This window comes from Tamandua tetradactyla, chromosome 14, assembly GCF_023851605.1.
Source record: "Tamandua tetradactyla isolate mTamTet1 chromosome 14, mTamTet1.pri, whole genome shotgun sequence".
Lineage (NCBI taxonomy): Eukaryota > Metazoa > Chordata > Mammalia > Pilosa > Myrmecophagidae > Tamandua > Tamandua tetradactyla.
The window spans coordinates 64417419-64431574 of record NC_135340.1 but is presented as its reverse complement, the minus strand read 5'-3'; the positions used below and the strand labels follow the sequence as shown (position 1 = coordinate 64431574).

Genomic DNA, 14156 nt, shown 5'->3' with positions numbered 1-14156 from the left:
CATTCCCCCTTCTCTAGCTTCTGTCCATCTATAGGTACCCTGTATTCTACATTTTAAGTCTCTGAGTTTACATTATCCAGGGGATTCATATCAGTGAAATCATACAGTACATAACCTTTTCTGTATGGCTTATTTCACTCAGTATTATGTCCTCAAGTTGTATCCATGTTGTCATATGCTTCAGGATCTTACTTCTTTTTACTGCTGCATACTATTCCATCATGTGTGTATATGTGTGTGTGTATATATAAATATATATGTATAAATTTATATGTATATATATATATACACACACCACATTTTGTTTCTCCTCTCATGTGTTGATGAACACTTGGATTGTTTCCATCTTTTGGCAATTGAATAATGCTGCTATGAACATCAGTGTGCAAATATCTATTTATGACACTGTTTTCAAGTCTTCTGGCTATATACCCAGTAGTGGTATTCCTGGGTTTTAGGGCAACTTGATGTTTAGTTTACTGAAGAATCACCAAACTGTCTTCCACAGTGGCTGCACCATTATACATTCCCACCAGCAATGAATAAGTGTTTCAATTTCTCCACATCCTCTCCAACATTTGTAGTTCCCTATTTGTTTAATGGCTGCATTCTTTGTGTGAGATGATATCTCATTGAGGTTTTGATTTGCATTTCCCTTAAAGCTAATGAAGATGAACATCTTCTCATTTTAGCCATTTGTATTTCCTCTTCAGAAAATGTCCATTCATGTCTTTTGCCCATTTTATAAGTGGGTTGTTTGTTCTTTTGTTGTTGAATTGTATGATTTCTTTATGTATACTGGATATCAACCTCTTATCTGATATATAGTTTCCAAATATTTTTTACCATTGAGTTGGCTGCCTCTTTACCTTTTTGAAAAAGTCCTTTGAGACATAGAAGCATTTGATTTTGAAGAGTTACCATTTATCTATTTTTTCTTTTGTTGTATATGCTTTGGAATAATATCTAAGAAGCTACCTCCTATTACTAGGTCTTAGAGATGTTTCTCTATTTTTTTTTTCTACAAGTTTTATAGTACTGGCTCTTATAGTTAGGTCTTTGATCCACTTTCAGTTAACTTTTGTTTAGGGTGTGAGGTAGGGGTCCTCGTTCATTCCTTCGGCTATGGATATCCAGTTCTACCAGGTCCATATATTGAAAAGAACACTGTCCCAGTGCAGTGGATTTGGGGGCCTTGTTGAGAACAAATGACCATAGATCTGGTAGTCTATTTCTGAACTCTCAATTCAATTTCATTGATCAATATGTCTATTGCTGTGTCAATACCATGTGGTTTTGACCACTGTGACTTTATAATAAACTTTAAAATCAGGAAGTTTAAGTCCTTCCACTTCATTTTTCTTTTTTAGGATTTTTTGGCTATTTGAGGCCTGTGCTGGTTTGAAACTGTTTTGTACCCCAGAAAAGCCATGTTTTTAATCTTGTGGGGCCAGACCTATTGTTTCATGTGGGAAACTTAGATTAGAATGTTTCCATGGAGAGGTGATACACCCAGTTGTGGGTGTGGCCTTTTGATTCACTGGAGATGCACCTCTACCCATTCCAGGTGGGTCTTGATTATTTAGTGGAGTCCTTTAGAAAGGGAAACATTTTGGAGGAACTTCAGATGCAGATATTTGGAAAACAGTTGCTTCAGAGATGACAGAGACATCGATGTTTGGAGATGCTTTGAGTGTGAACAGAGAGAGCAGAAGCCTAGACATGGACAGAGCCCAAGAGACATCACCATGTGCCTTCCCATGAGATGCTAAACAAACTAGAACCCAAAGTTGTGTCCTGGAGGAACTAAGTGAAGGCCCACAGATTCTTAGATAGGAAACCACTGGCATCAAGAAGTGAAAACGATAAACTAGGAACAAGGACAAGTAGACACCAGCCACATGCCTTCCCAGATAGGCCTTCCTTGAGGCAAGTATCTTTCTCTGGATGCCTTAGTTTGGACATATTTATGGCCTTAGGACTGTAAATTTATAACTTATTAAATTTCCTTTTTAAAAGCTTCTATTGTATATTGCTTTCTGGCAGCATTATTTCTGGTATATTGCTTTCTGGCAGCATTATTTCTGGTATATTGCTTTCTGGCAGCATTAACAAACTAATACAAGGCCCCTTTTGCTTCCAAATACATTTCAAAACCAGCTTTTCTGAGTCTTCAAAGTAGGTTGTTGGAAATTTGATTGGTATTGCATTGAATGTGTAAATCAATTTGGGTATAATTGACATTTTACTGAAATTTAACCTTCATATCCATGAACATGGAATGTCTTTACACTCATTTAGGTCTTCTTCTAATTTCTTTGTAGTTTTCTGTGTACAGATCATTTACACACCTGGTTAAGTTTATTCATAGATACTTGATTCTTTTAGTTGCTATGGTGAATGGAATTTTTAAAATCCCTCAGTTACATCATTACTTGTGTGTAGAAACATTACTCGTTTTTGTGCATTAATCTTGTATCCTGCCACTCTGCTGAATTTATAGCTCAAGTAACCTTACTGTAGATCCAAACTTTCCAAGTATAGGATCATGTATCTGAAAATAATGACAGCTTTATTACTTCCTTTCTGATTTGGATACATTTTACTTCTCTTTCTTGCCTGATTGCTTCAGTTAGAACTTCTAGCACAATGTTGAATAATAGTTGTGACAGTGGGCATCCTTGTCTCATTCTCAGTCTCAGGGGAAGGGCTTTCATTATCTCACTGTTGAATATGATGCTGGCTGTGGGTTTTCATATATGCCCTTTGTCATATTGAGGAAGCTTCCTTTGATTCCTACCTTGTGAAATGTTTTTATTAGAAAAGGATGCTGAATATTTTTAATGCTTTTTCAGTATTGAGATGATCATATGAATTTTCACTATTGACATGTTAATTTGTTATATTTCATTGATTGGTTTTTCTTGTGTTGAACCACCCTTGCATGCCTGGAAGAAACCCCACTTGGTCATGGGGTATAATTCTTTTAATGTACCGTTGGATTCGATTTGCAAACATTTTGTTGAGAATTTTTGCTTCTATATTCATTAAGGAGATTGGCCTGTAGTTTACTTTTCTTGTAGTGTCTTTATTCAGTTTTGGTATTAGAGTGTTGTTAGATTTATAAAGGAGTTAGGTAGTGTTCCTTTTTCCTCAGTTTTTTGGAAGAGTTTGAGCAGGAATGATAGTTCTTTTTGGAATGTTTGGTAAAATTCTCCTGTGAAGCCGTCTGACCATGGACCTTCTTTGTAGGAAGAGTTTTGGTAACTGATTGAATTTCTTTACCTGTGATTCATTTGTTGAGGTCTTCTATTTCTTCTTGAGTAGTTTAGTTGTTTAAGTTGTTTGTGTGTTTGTAGGAATTTGCCCATTTCATCTAAGTTATCTAATTTGTTGGCATATAGTTGTTCATAGTATCTTCTTCTTTTTTTTTTATTTCTTCAGATTCCGTAGTAATGACCCCACCCTCATTTCTGATTTTATTTATTTGCATCCTCTCTTAGTTGAGTTACAAGCCCATTGGTTTTATTGATTTTCTCACAGCCAATTTTTGGTTTTATTGATTCTATTATTTTTTGTTGTCATTCTCCAATTCATTTATTTCTGCTTTAATCTTTGTTATTTCTCCTGTTTGCTGTGGGGTTAGTTTGCTGTTCTTTTTCTAGTTCCTCCAGGTGAGTAGTTAAGTACTCAATTTTTGTTTTCTTCTTTTATAATACAAGCATTTAGGGTAATAAATTTCCCTCTCAGCACTGCCTTTGCCACGTCCTGTAAGTTCTGACATGCTGTATTCTCATTTTTATTCATCTCCAGATATTTACCAACTTCTCTTGCAATTTCTTCTTTGACTCATTGATTGTTTAAGAGTGTGTTATCTCCATATATTTTTGAAAGTTCTGGTTCTTTGCTAGTTATTGATTTCCAGCTTCATTGCACTGTGATCAGAGAAAGTGCTTTGAGTAATTTCAATCTTTTTAAATTTATGAAGACCTGTTTTTTTCCCCAGCCTATGATCTATCCTGGGGAATATTCCATGAGCAGTAGAGAAGAATGTATATCCCAGTGTGTTTTGGGTTCTAATGATCTTTATATATCTGTTAGGTCTAATTCATTAATCACATTGATTATGTTCTCTGTTTTCTTATTGATTCTCTGTCTTGTTTTCTGTCCAAAGATGACAGTGGTGTACCAAAGTTGCCACTATTATTATAGAAAATCAATTGATCCCTTTGGTTTTACCAATGTTTGCCTTATATACTTTGGAGCACCTTGATTGGGTGCATAAACATTTATGATTATTATTTTTTCTTGGTAATTGTCCCTTTTATTAATATATAGTGCTCTTCTTTGTCTCTTATGATATCTTTGCATTTAAAGTCTATTTTGTCTGATATTGTAGAGCTACTCCTGCTTTCTTTTGGATATAGCTTGTATGGAATATTATTTTTTCCTTCCTTTCACTTTCCTTCTATTTGTATCTTTGGGTCTAAGATGAAGGTCTTGTAAACAGCATATAGATGGATCATATTTTTATTCCCTTCTGCCAATCTGTATGTTTTTTTTTTTTTTTGTATGCTGTATGGTGGGGTCACATTTCATTATTTTTCCATGTGAGTATCCTGTTATTGCAGCACCATTTGTTGAAATTTTGTTTTTATGTTTTGCTTGTTTGTTTATTTTTGGGGAAGTGCATGGACTGAGAATCAAACCTGGGTCTCCCACATGGCAAGCAAGAATTCTACCATTGAGCTACCCTTGCACCCCACATTCTGCCAATTTGCATCTTTTGTTTTTTAAATTACTACCTCCATTTATAAATTGAATGCTTTTTTTTTTTTTTTGCATGGGCAGGCACTGGGAACTGAACCCAGGTCTCTGGCATGGCAGGCGAGAGCTTTGCTACTGTGCCACCATTGCCTGCCCCAATCTGTACCTTTTAATTGATGAGTTTACTCCATAAACATTCAAATTTATTACTGCAAAGACAGTTCTTGAATCTACTATCTTATCCTTTGTTTTTTTTTAAAATATGGAACGCTTCATGAATTTGCATGTCATCCTTGTGCAGGGGCTATGCTAATCTTCTCTCTGTTGTTCCAATTTTAGTATATATACTGCTAAAGCAAGCACAATCCTTTGGTTTTTATTTGTCAGATCTCTATATTTTTTTCCTCTCTTGCTTTTTATCCTTTATGTTACTCTTATTAATACTTTTCAGTTCTGTGACCTTTTCTAGACTTCTCTCTCCTGTTTTGTTTTTTTTTCCAGCTGACAGAACTTCCCTTAGTATTTCTTGCAGGGTTTTTCTGTTGTTAACAAATTCTCTCAGCATTTGTTTGTCTGCAAAAATTTTAATCTCCCCCTGAGTTTTGAAGGACAACTTTGCTGGATAAAGAATTCTTGGCTGGAATTTTTTTTCTTTCAGAATCTTAAATATATCATACCACTGCTTTCTTGCCTCCATGGTACCTGTTGAGTAGTCCAAACTTAGTCTTATTTCACTTCCTTTGTATGGGGTAGGTATTGTACACCAGCAGCAAGGTCTCTGGGCATATGTAAACCAAGTCTGCTGGCTTCTGGGTTCTCCATGGGAACTCCTGTGTGCAGAATTGAGAGAGAAGATTACACAAGCTGATACGGAGGCAAGCAGGAGTGCAGGAGCATGGCGCTCCTGTGACACCAGCTCCTGCCTGTGCATTGCAGCTCACCCCAGGTGCAGCCACTATTAAGTAAACTCACCCTGTCCTCTCAGTTGTAATTCATCCGCTTTTTCATCCAGGACCTCCCTATGTAATGCAGAAGTCCTCTGTGGTCACTTGTACCCTGGAATCGCTGTCCGGGTAGTTTTTCTCAAGTGTTGCTTGGATCAGGGGTGAACTCAGCCTATCCTGTTCTGCCAGCTTCCCGGAACTCCTTTTAATTTTAATATTCTGGGAAACTGCTGTCTGCTTCCTCTGTTACTCAATTGTTAGTGCATTCCTCTGAATTTCCTTTTGATTGTTCTCGGTTCTTGAAAATAATTAATTTTTTTTTTTTTGCTCTTAGACTGCAGAATGAAAAATGGATGAATGTGAAAGTGGGAGACATCATTAAACTTGAAAATAACCAATTTGTTGCTGTGAGTACTTAATATTGTTTTAAGAATTGATCTCAGATTGAAATAATGTAGATACTGAAGTGTTTACTACATTTATATATATAGTAAATTCATACTAATTCAGAGTAAGGAGGGAAGACAGTATGTATTAGAGAAAAATCTCAATGATAAATGTTTTAAAATACCTTGATATATTACTTTCAATAACATAGTAACTCAGATATACCTTCTTGATTACCACTTTGTGTATTTCCTTAGAAACCTTTCAAATTAATAGATATAAAATTTTTCAATCAGAATTCACTTGTCATTAAATAAAAGCTTTAAAATGCTTATGAAACAGTTTGTTCTCACCTATTTTGAATGCTCTCCCTCAATAATGTGTTTAGTACTGTTGAAGAAAAATGAGTTAGAGAGAGAAAACTTATGCTCCTCCCCAAATAATCCAATCAGAAAATGTATATCCATGTTCTGGATTAATAAAGTGTTAATTAAATTAATGAATTTATAACCTTAAGCTACCTATGTTAAAATTTACTTAATAAAGTTCAAGGGTTCAGTTCTATCACTAGCATTTATGTGACTAATTATCATTCAAATTAAATTTAGGGTGACAAAGGCTATCCAGATAAGAGATAGAACATTCAAATTATTGTAGTATTTGTCAAATATATATCAGATTCATTTATAAAAATTTTTGTATTAAGCACAATTTTGCATATCAAACTGTGTTCCTCATTAACCTGGAGATATTTTCCCATGGAAAAAAATTTAGACCAAAGGCATATTTTAAGAAACAACTCAGTTAAGTGTCCTAATTGTTCACTTTTAGAAACAGTCTTTCATTAATCTATCATTTTAGTACATTGAATTTTCTAGACCAGCCCATACTAAGGAGACTATTCTTCACAAAAGATTTCAAAGTTAAGTAGAGAAGTGCTTGTTTTTCTGGAAACCTCAACTTTTTGGAATATTGAGTAGAGAATGAAGAATTAAGCAAAAAGGTGTTGGGGCAGCCAAAACAGAGGTCTCAGAGTCCAGGGACTATGATTTGGGCTTCTTATATGGAGGAGAACCTGTTAGGTTCTTACTTACAATCTACTTACTTTTGTTTTAGACACAATTTAAATTAGCTTGTCCAGCTTATTTTTCATGTCATTAAAGATTAGGAACAGTACATCAAGGGATGGCATCTGTTAGAAGAACATACCCTGTTTGTAGGATCAAGGTAAATACTGTGTAATGGCACTGGATGGGGAATAAGAAGTCTTAGTTACATTTCTTCAGTGACAACAAATGTTTCATCCTCTTTCCTTTTGAGTTCATGTGTCAAATCAAGGTGTTGGACACTAGATGGTCTCAGAGAACCCATTCAGCCCTTACATGTGATTATTCCATATTTACACTGAAAGCAGACTGCAAGCTTCTTGAAGACATAGACCCATGTTGATTTTCCTGGTTTCTAAAATCTAGCACCATGATGGATCATGGGGACATTCGATAATATTGGTTGGATGAATGAACAGCAGCCTCTGATAAGAAGGAAAGTAGAAATAAAGATAAAAATAGAAAGAAAAGTGGATATAAATTCTCAACATTCAGGGTTGTCATGGTTAGGGACAGGTGTCAACTTGGCCAAGTTGTGGTACCTGTTCATCTGATTGGGCAAGCACTGGCCTGTCTGTTGCAATGAGGACATTTCATAGGATTAGGTCATGATCACGTCAGCTACATCCACAGCTGATTCCATTTGTAATCAGCCAAAGGGGAGTGTCTTCTGCAATTAGTGATGCTAAATCCAATCATGGGAAGCCTTTTAAGGAGGACTCAGAGGAGACAGGTTGCATTCCTGCTTTGGCTGGTGAGCCTCTCCTGTGGAGTTCGTCCAGGCCATCCATTGGAGTCATCGGCTTCGCAGCCTGCCCTGTGGATTTTGGACTCTGCATTCCTACGGTCACATGAGACACTTTCATAAATTTTATATTTGCAAGTGTTCCCTGTTGATTCTGTTTCTCTAGAGAACCCTAACTAATACAAGGGTGTTCTTGACCAATGAGGTACTACTAAACAGATCTATGTTCCTTGACTAAGAAAAGATCACATTATGTTCAGGATTGTTTGTTTAAGAAGAAAGGGCTATATGTAACTTATTTTAGTTCTATTTTCAATTAAAATGATTACAAAGAAAGACTTACGTGCTTCTAAGTGGATAACTTCAATTTCCTTTTCTTTTTTTGTAAACCACCATATGTGGAATTGTAAGATGTATACATTCAACATTTTGGGGGGCAATTACTCCTTGCACGTCATGGTTCTAGACTATATAGGAATTACCATAAAATAAAGTATGCTGCACATTTAACCATCATTTATTTGGAATTGAATATTTCAGGGAAAATGCTAAGTATGTTTCTGCTTCAAGTATTCACTAAAAACAATATATTCAAAAAGCTCCATGGATATGTTCCAACAGGGTGAATTTTAGACTGAACTTGCTCATTCTCTGCTATGACACTTCAGTAGGTCTACCACAAATTCTTAAGGTTGAGTTCCAGAAAAGCAGGAGCCAATCTCCTAACTCCATAAGAGCTTATGGCCAGCTTACCTGTGCTCTAACTTGTCCTCTAGTCTTGATATTCTAATTTATATTTCCCTCAATCCTGTTTTTAAATTTAGTTATATATTTCTGTGTTATGGTATGTTTGCTTGTTTGCTTTCAGAATCTTCAGTGTAACGAGGCAGGGATAAGTGCAAGTATCAAGGATAAGGGTACATTGTTATCACTGGTTTGAAAATGAATCACACATGTAGAGAAGTTCCAATGCAGTCACTACTGTTCCATCCTTGTCCAAAGAACTTTTTTGCAATGATGGAAATGTTTCTTTATCTGTGCAGTCCAATATGATAGCTAGCAGCCCCATATGAGAACTGAGCACTTAAAATATGGCTACCACAATTGAGGAAGTGAATTTAAATTCTATTTAATTTTAATTAATTAAAATTTAAATAACCACCTGTGACTTATGGCTATTGTTGAACAGCACACATGTGGCTTTTTTATTGTGGTTGTATGTTAGGGTGAGAATGCTTATCCCCCTTTCTCCTTAGTCCCCGATCCTCCCATTTTCACTTGGAGGAACAGCCCCAAAGTAGCACTCTGAGCTTTTCTGTAGCTCCTTGATCACTTTCCTCCTCTAGGAACAATTTCTTTGGTGAGTTTGGGAGCAGGGAGAAGAGTGCCTGGCCCAGTTCTTCCTTCCTTCTTCTTCTTTGGGTTCTGCCTGTGTACAGAGAGTACATTCTGTCCTGCTTCTCTGTGGCATCAATTTTACAGGTGCAAACCCCCATGGTGGGGTGGTGGGAAGCCTGGGGTTTGGAACTTCCACTGGGTTGATGACTCTATCTATCAGGGGTCAAGCATTAGTAAGCCCATTCAGCCCACAGACCAAAAGTGTGGTCCCCAATACTTTTACCAGTAACAAATTAATATTTTGGTCTCCATTAATCTCTGGCCTACAGCTGCACTCAGCTTAATCCTTGGATAAGTGAAGAAGGGAGTCCCCCAAATTCCAAAACGCTGCCTCTTGATTCAGACCATTTTGTTCTGTCTTTCCATGTCTGGAGACTTGGCATTTATAAAATCATTTAATGGGCAAGCACATGTTTCTATGGGTAACTGCTAAAGTCACTCAAAAGTACTAATATACCTCCCTGTCCTCTGGCATCAGCTGTCGGGGAGCTTATATTTGGGGAGCAACGTCTGAAAGACAGCCATTTAGGACTGACTGCCCTGAAATAGCTCTTGGAAAACAAGGTCATGAAGATAATGATAAAGATCACTAGCATTTATTGAGTAGATGCCTTATGCTAGGCAGTATTCTAAGCACTGAAATGAATTAACTGATTTTATCCTCATATCAACTTGAGGAGAGTAGGTTATATACTATTATTATTGTCCCCACTTTACAGATGGGAAAACAGGGTGCCAATAGGAGATCCAGGTGTTGAACTCAGGCAACCTGGCTCCAGGCCTCCCCTCCCCCCACACACTTCTGACTCGTTAGAGCAATGGCTCTAATTGCCCTGAGTTTGAATTTCACAATGTACTAATTTCCTAGGGCTGCTATAACAAATCATCACTAACTTGGTGGCTTAAAAGAACAGAAATTTATTCTCTCATAGGGCCAGAAGCCCAATGTCAAGGTGTTGGCAGCATGGGTTCCTTCTGGAGACTCTGAGGGGTAAAACGTTCTAGCCTCTCTCCTGGTTCCTGGTGGCTGTGGGCAATGCTTGGCTTGTTAACGTATCCCTCTGACCTCCATCTCTGTGTTCTCATGGCCATTCCCTCTGTGTCTCAAATTTCCCACTCTTCTCTTATAAGGACACTAGTCATTAGATTTAGGGCTCACCTGAAATTCAGGATAATCTCATTCCAAAGATACTTAATTACATCTGCAAAGACCCTATTTCTAAATGAGGTCACATTCAAAGGTACTGGGGGTTAGGACTTGGATATATCATTTTGGGGGACACCATCCAATCTCTTACACAGAGCTATCTGAATTCACGTAATTCAGATAAGCAACCTCTAGCTGTCCAAATTTAGGGTTTCAAACCTGATTTATGTCTGCTTATCAGTAAATGTTAAGCAGCGAAAAGAGCTCACCTGAAATTACCAATTAGCCAGCAGGTTCAAAAGTTACTTACATTTGTTCTCACTTTAGCCTGGAGCGCTATGTCTGGTACAGAGGCGTGGTCAGTAAAATATGTTTAGGATTAATGAATACATGAATTCAGTTGAGACTCAACTGAGTATTTTGAATGCCTTATCTACTACTGAATGATGGAATCCCCCCTATATTTATTTTTTAACTCTAAAACACTTTCTGGCTGAATTTCCAAAGCTCCTAGTTTCATTTTGGAATCAGGAAACAATGCAGAGTATAATTTAAATATCAGAATGAGATCGACTTGCATTAGAAGAACCAAACACAGCAGAGTACTTGATACCAAAAGAACTTGGACCCCTGGGGCTGGGCATACCTCCCTCCTTTACTTGACAGCAATGCTTTTGTTTTGTTTTGTTTTGTTTTACTTATCTGGCTGTAGGAATAAACCCTTAAGGAACATGAGCAGATTTGAACATTACAAGAATTTAGTTGTTCAGTGTGTTTGAAAACACCCTTCCCTCTCCCCTCCACAAAAAGGCATTCAAGGTTTAGGTCTAGAGTACAATTTTTGGTTTAAGAAAAACTTATGTGTCTATGACAGGAATTGAAGATTTCACCTTTCAGAAATGATAGGGCTAGAAAAGACAAATTTGATCTGAATTCAGATCAGCTTGAGGAGGCCTGATCTGAGACTCACGGTCCCCGGGCTGGTGGAGCGCTAAACCCACCCACGTGCCGGTCGCTCCTCTGCGGCCCACCGCCTCTGACAGAGGGTGACAGGGACGGACAGGGTGATTTCTGCCCTTTAGCCTTGCCCGTTCCTTTTCAGAATTATCACTGTGTGCCCTAGAAAACAGGAGGGCTGCCTTCTGCGCATAGCTGGTCCCGCCCCTTCATGCTCCCTCCTCAACTGGAATGAACTTGAAAACTTTAAAGGGAGCAGTTTGCAGGAGAGAAAACCAAGGCTCAGCCCTGGGCTGCGGGAACAGAGGATGAATGAGGAAAGGGCAGGGCAGAGAACAGGGAGTGGGAAAACAGGCAGAAAGTTCAGAGGACATCAAAGAAAAAGGTGACTGCGGTGGGGGCGGGGTGGAGACGGGAAGAGTTGGGGAAAGTAGAGGTAGAAGGTTCCAGGTTCCGAGGGAATAGAGGTAGCAGGAACACTTAGTCCAGGTCCTGGGGGGTTACGGTTGTCAGTTTTAGCCTCTAGGAAGTTGCGTCACCGTTCAGGAGACAATCCAGCCGCCAGGGGGCGGTGATGCCTCAGTCGCATGCCTTGAGCCAGCTGCCAGACAACGCATGCTTCTTGTTTATCAAGAAATACATAATCATTAACACAGCTGAGCTCAGTATTAAACAGAAACATTGCTCATTCTTACTATGCAGAATTTTGAAGAAAAGCAACTTTTTCCTCTTTATTTCATAACTAATATCAATCACAGACTATTAGAATTAGAGAATTCTGAATTCTGAATTTTGTTTCTAAGACTCTTTTTGTTTTTAATACTCCTTTTAAACTCTGGGGAGGAGAGGCATAGGCCCAAAGAGCCTCAAGCTATATTGCTAGTGCCTTGTGCCTTTAATCACTGAAATTTGAATATGGGAATTAAAATCAGGTGAATTTCCAAGAATTTAATTTTTTCCTTTAAAACAGGGATGGGTGATTTTGGTGGTGTACACTCTTGACACATTTTTCTATGTTGGCTTTATTTTGGTCACACTGTGGAAAGTCAGAAAATTTCTCCCTCCACCGGTGGCTCATTCAGAGTTGCTGAAGTACCTTGACAATGCAAACCTGGCAATGCAAATTTGTTTATTCCTTCAGGGGCTTGGTTTTTTTCAGCTCGGTTTTATCTCAGTTTGGATAAAAGCACCCACACACACATGCCACACACAAAGCCTAAATGTTATTTGGAAATTTAAGCATTTGAGACAATGTAATGAGTGGGCTGATCTAAATATACCCTCTGGAAGTCGAAAATGAGGCAATCCTAATATTTTAAAATATAAAGGTAAGGTATTTTCCAGATTGACAATGCCAACTGTAAATTCAGGCCTGTCTAGAAAATGGTTAGGCTAAGGTTTCGCGATTGTTAAAATTTTAGTCAATTATTTTTAGACCTTCACACCCCTCAGAATTTAATTAAAATTTTTTATTTTAAGATAAATTTTGAAATATGAAATAAAATAGATAAGCTGTTTCCAATATAGAAAGATACTGGCATTCTAAAACTAAATTGTGACAGTTAATTTCCAAAGCTCAAACAGACATAAAAACTGACCTAGTTATCTCTGAAAAAGATAAACTACTCAGGCTTGGATATTTCTCCACTATCTTTGACTCTATTTTCTTTTCTGTTTTGTTCCTTTGCTTCTTCTTCCCTATCATCTTTTTCTTTTTCTTCTTATCTTCTTACCCTCTGTGTGTATATTAGTGGGTGTTTATTTCTTTTAGAATTTATTTTTTATTAGCGAAGTTGTAGGTTTACATAAAAATCATGCAGAAAATATGAAGTTCCTATAGCCTACCCTTCCCCCTGAGTTTTCCCTACTATTAACACTTTGTATTAGTGTAGTACCTTCACTGCAGTCATGAAATGATATATTGTAGTGACATTATCCACTATATCCATCGTTTACATTAGGGTTCACTGTTTGGGTTCCTAGTCCTATGGTTTTTAAAATTTTTATCCTAGCAACATATACATAACCTAAAATTTCCTCCTTTTAACCACATTCAAATATATAATTTAGTGCTGTTAATTATGCTCACAATGATGTGCCACTACCAACACCATCCAGTACCAAAACTTTATGATCAACTCCAAAAGAAACCCTTTACAAAGTAAGCATTCACTACCCATTCCCTGCCCACTCCATCACCTCAGATAACCTGTATTCTAGTTTCTGACCCCATGGATTTGCATATTCTAAGTATTTCATATCAGTGAGATCATACACTGTTTGTCCTTTTGTGTTGTGTCTGGCTTATTTTACTCAACATGATTTCTTCAAGGTTCCTCCATGTTTTGACACATATTGTAATTTCATTCTTTCTTAGGGCTGAATAATATTCCACTGTCTATGCATATTGCATTTTGTTTATCCATTTGTATGTTGATGGACACTTGGGATGCTCCCATCTTTTGGCATTTGTGAATAATGCTGCTGTGAACATCAGTGTGCAAATACCTGTTTGAGTACCTGTTTTCAGTTCTTAATATTATTTATTCTTCCATGAACATAGAATGTCCCTCCATTTATTTGGGTCTTCTTTGGTTTCTTTTAGTGTTGTTTTGTAGATTTCTGTGTCTAGGTCTTTTGGTTAAGTTTATTCCTAAATATTTGATTATTTTGGTTCCTACTGTAAATGGAATTTTTTTCTTGTT

At 37.2% G+C, this 14156-nt stretch overlaps 1 protein-coding gene and 1 non-coding gene across 9 annotated transcripts in view; one reads left to right on the top strand and one right to left on the bottom strand.

The window, feature by feature from the left end:
* The window catches only part of ATP8B4 (ATPase phospholipid transporting 8B4 (putative)), a 282452-nt gene that overhangs the window by 113867 nt on the left and 154429 nt on the right, over positions 1-14156 (top strand). For all 8 annotated transcript variants that reach the window (XM_077127848.1, XM_077127847.1, XM_077127846.1 and 5 more), the window contains one exon: positions 6046-6118. In XM_077127848.1, coding sequence (XP_076983963.1) covers positions 6046-6118 — 73 coding nt within the window. The remainder of the gene's footprint in view (positions 1-6045; positions 6119-14156) is intronic.
* On the bottom strand, positions 5024-5126 carry LOC143656584 (U6 spliceosomal RNA). The gene has a single exon (XR_013162502.1). It is a non-coding gene; the product is annotated as a U6 spliceosomal RNA (small nuclear RNA).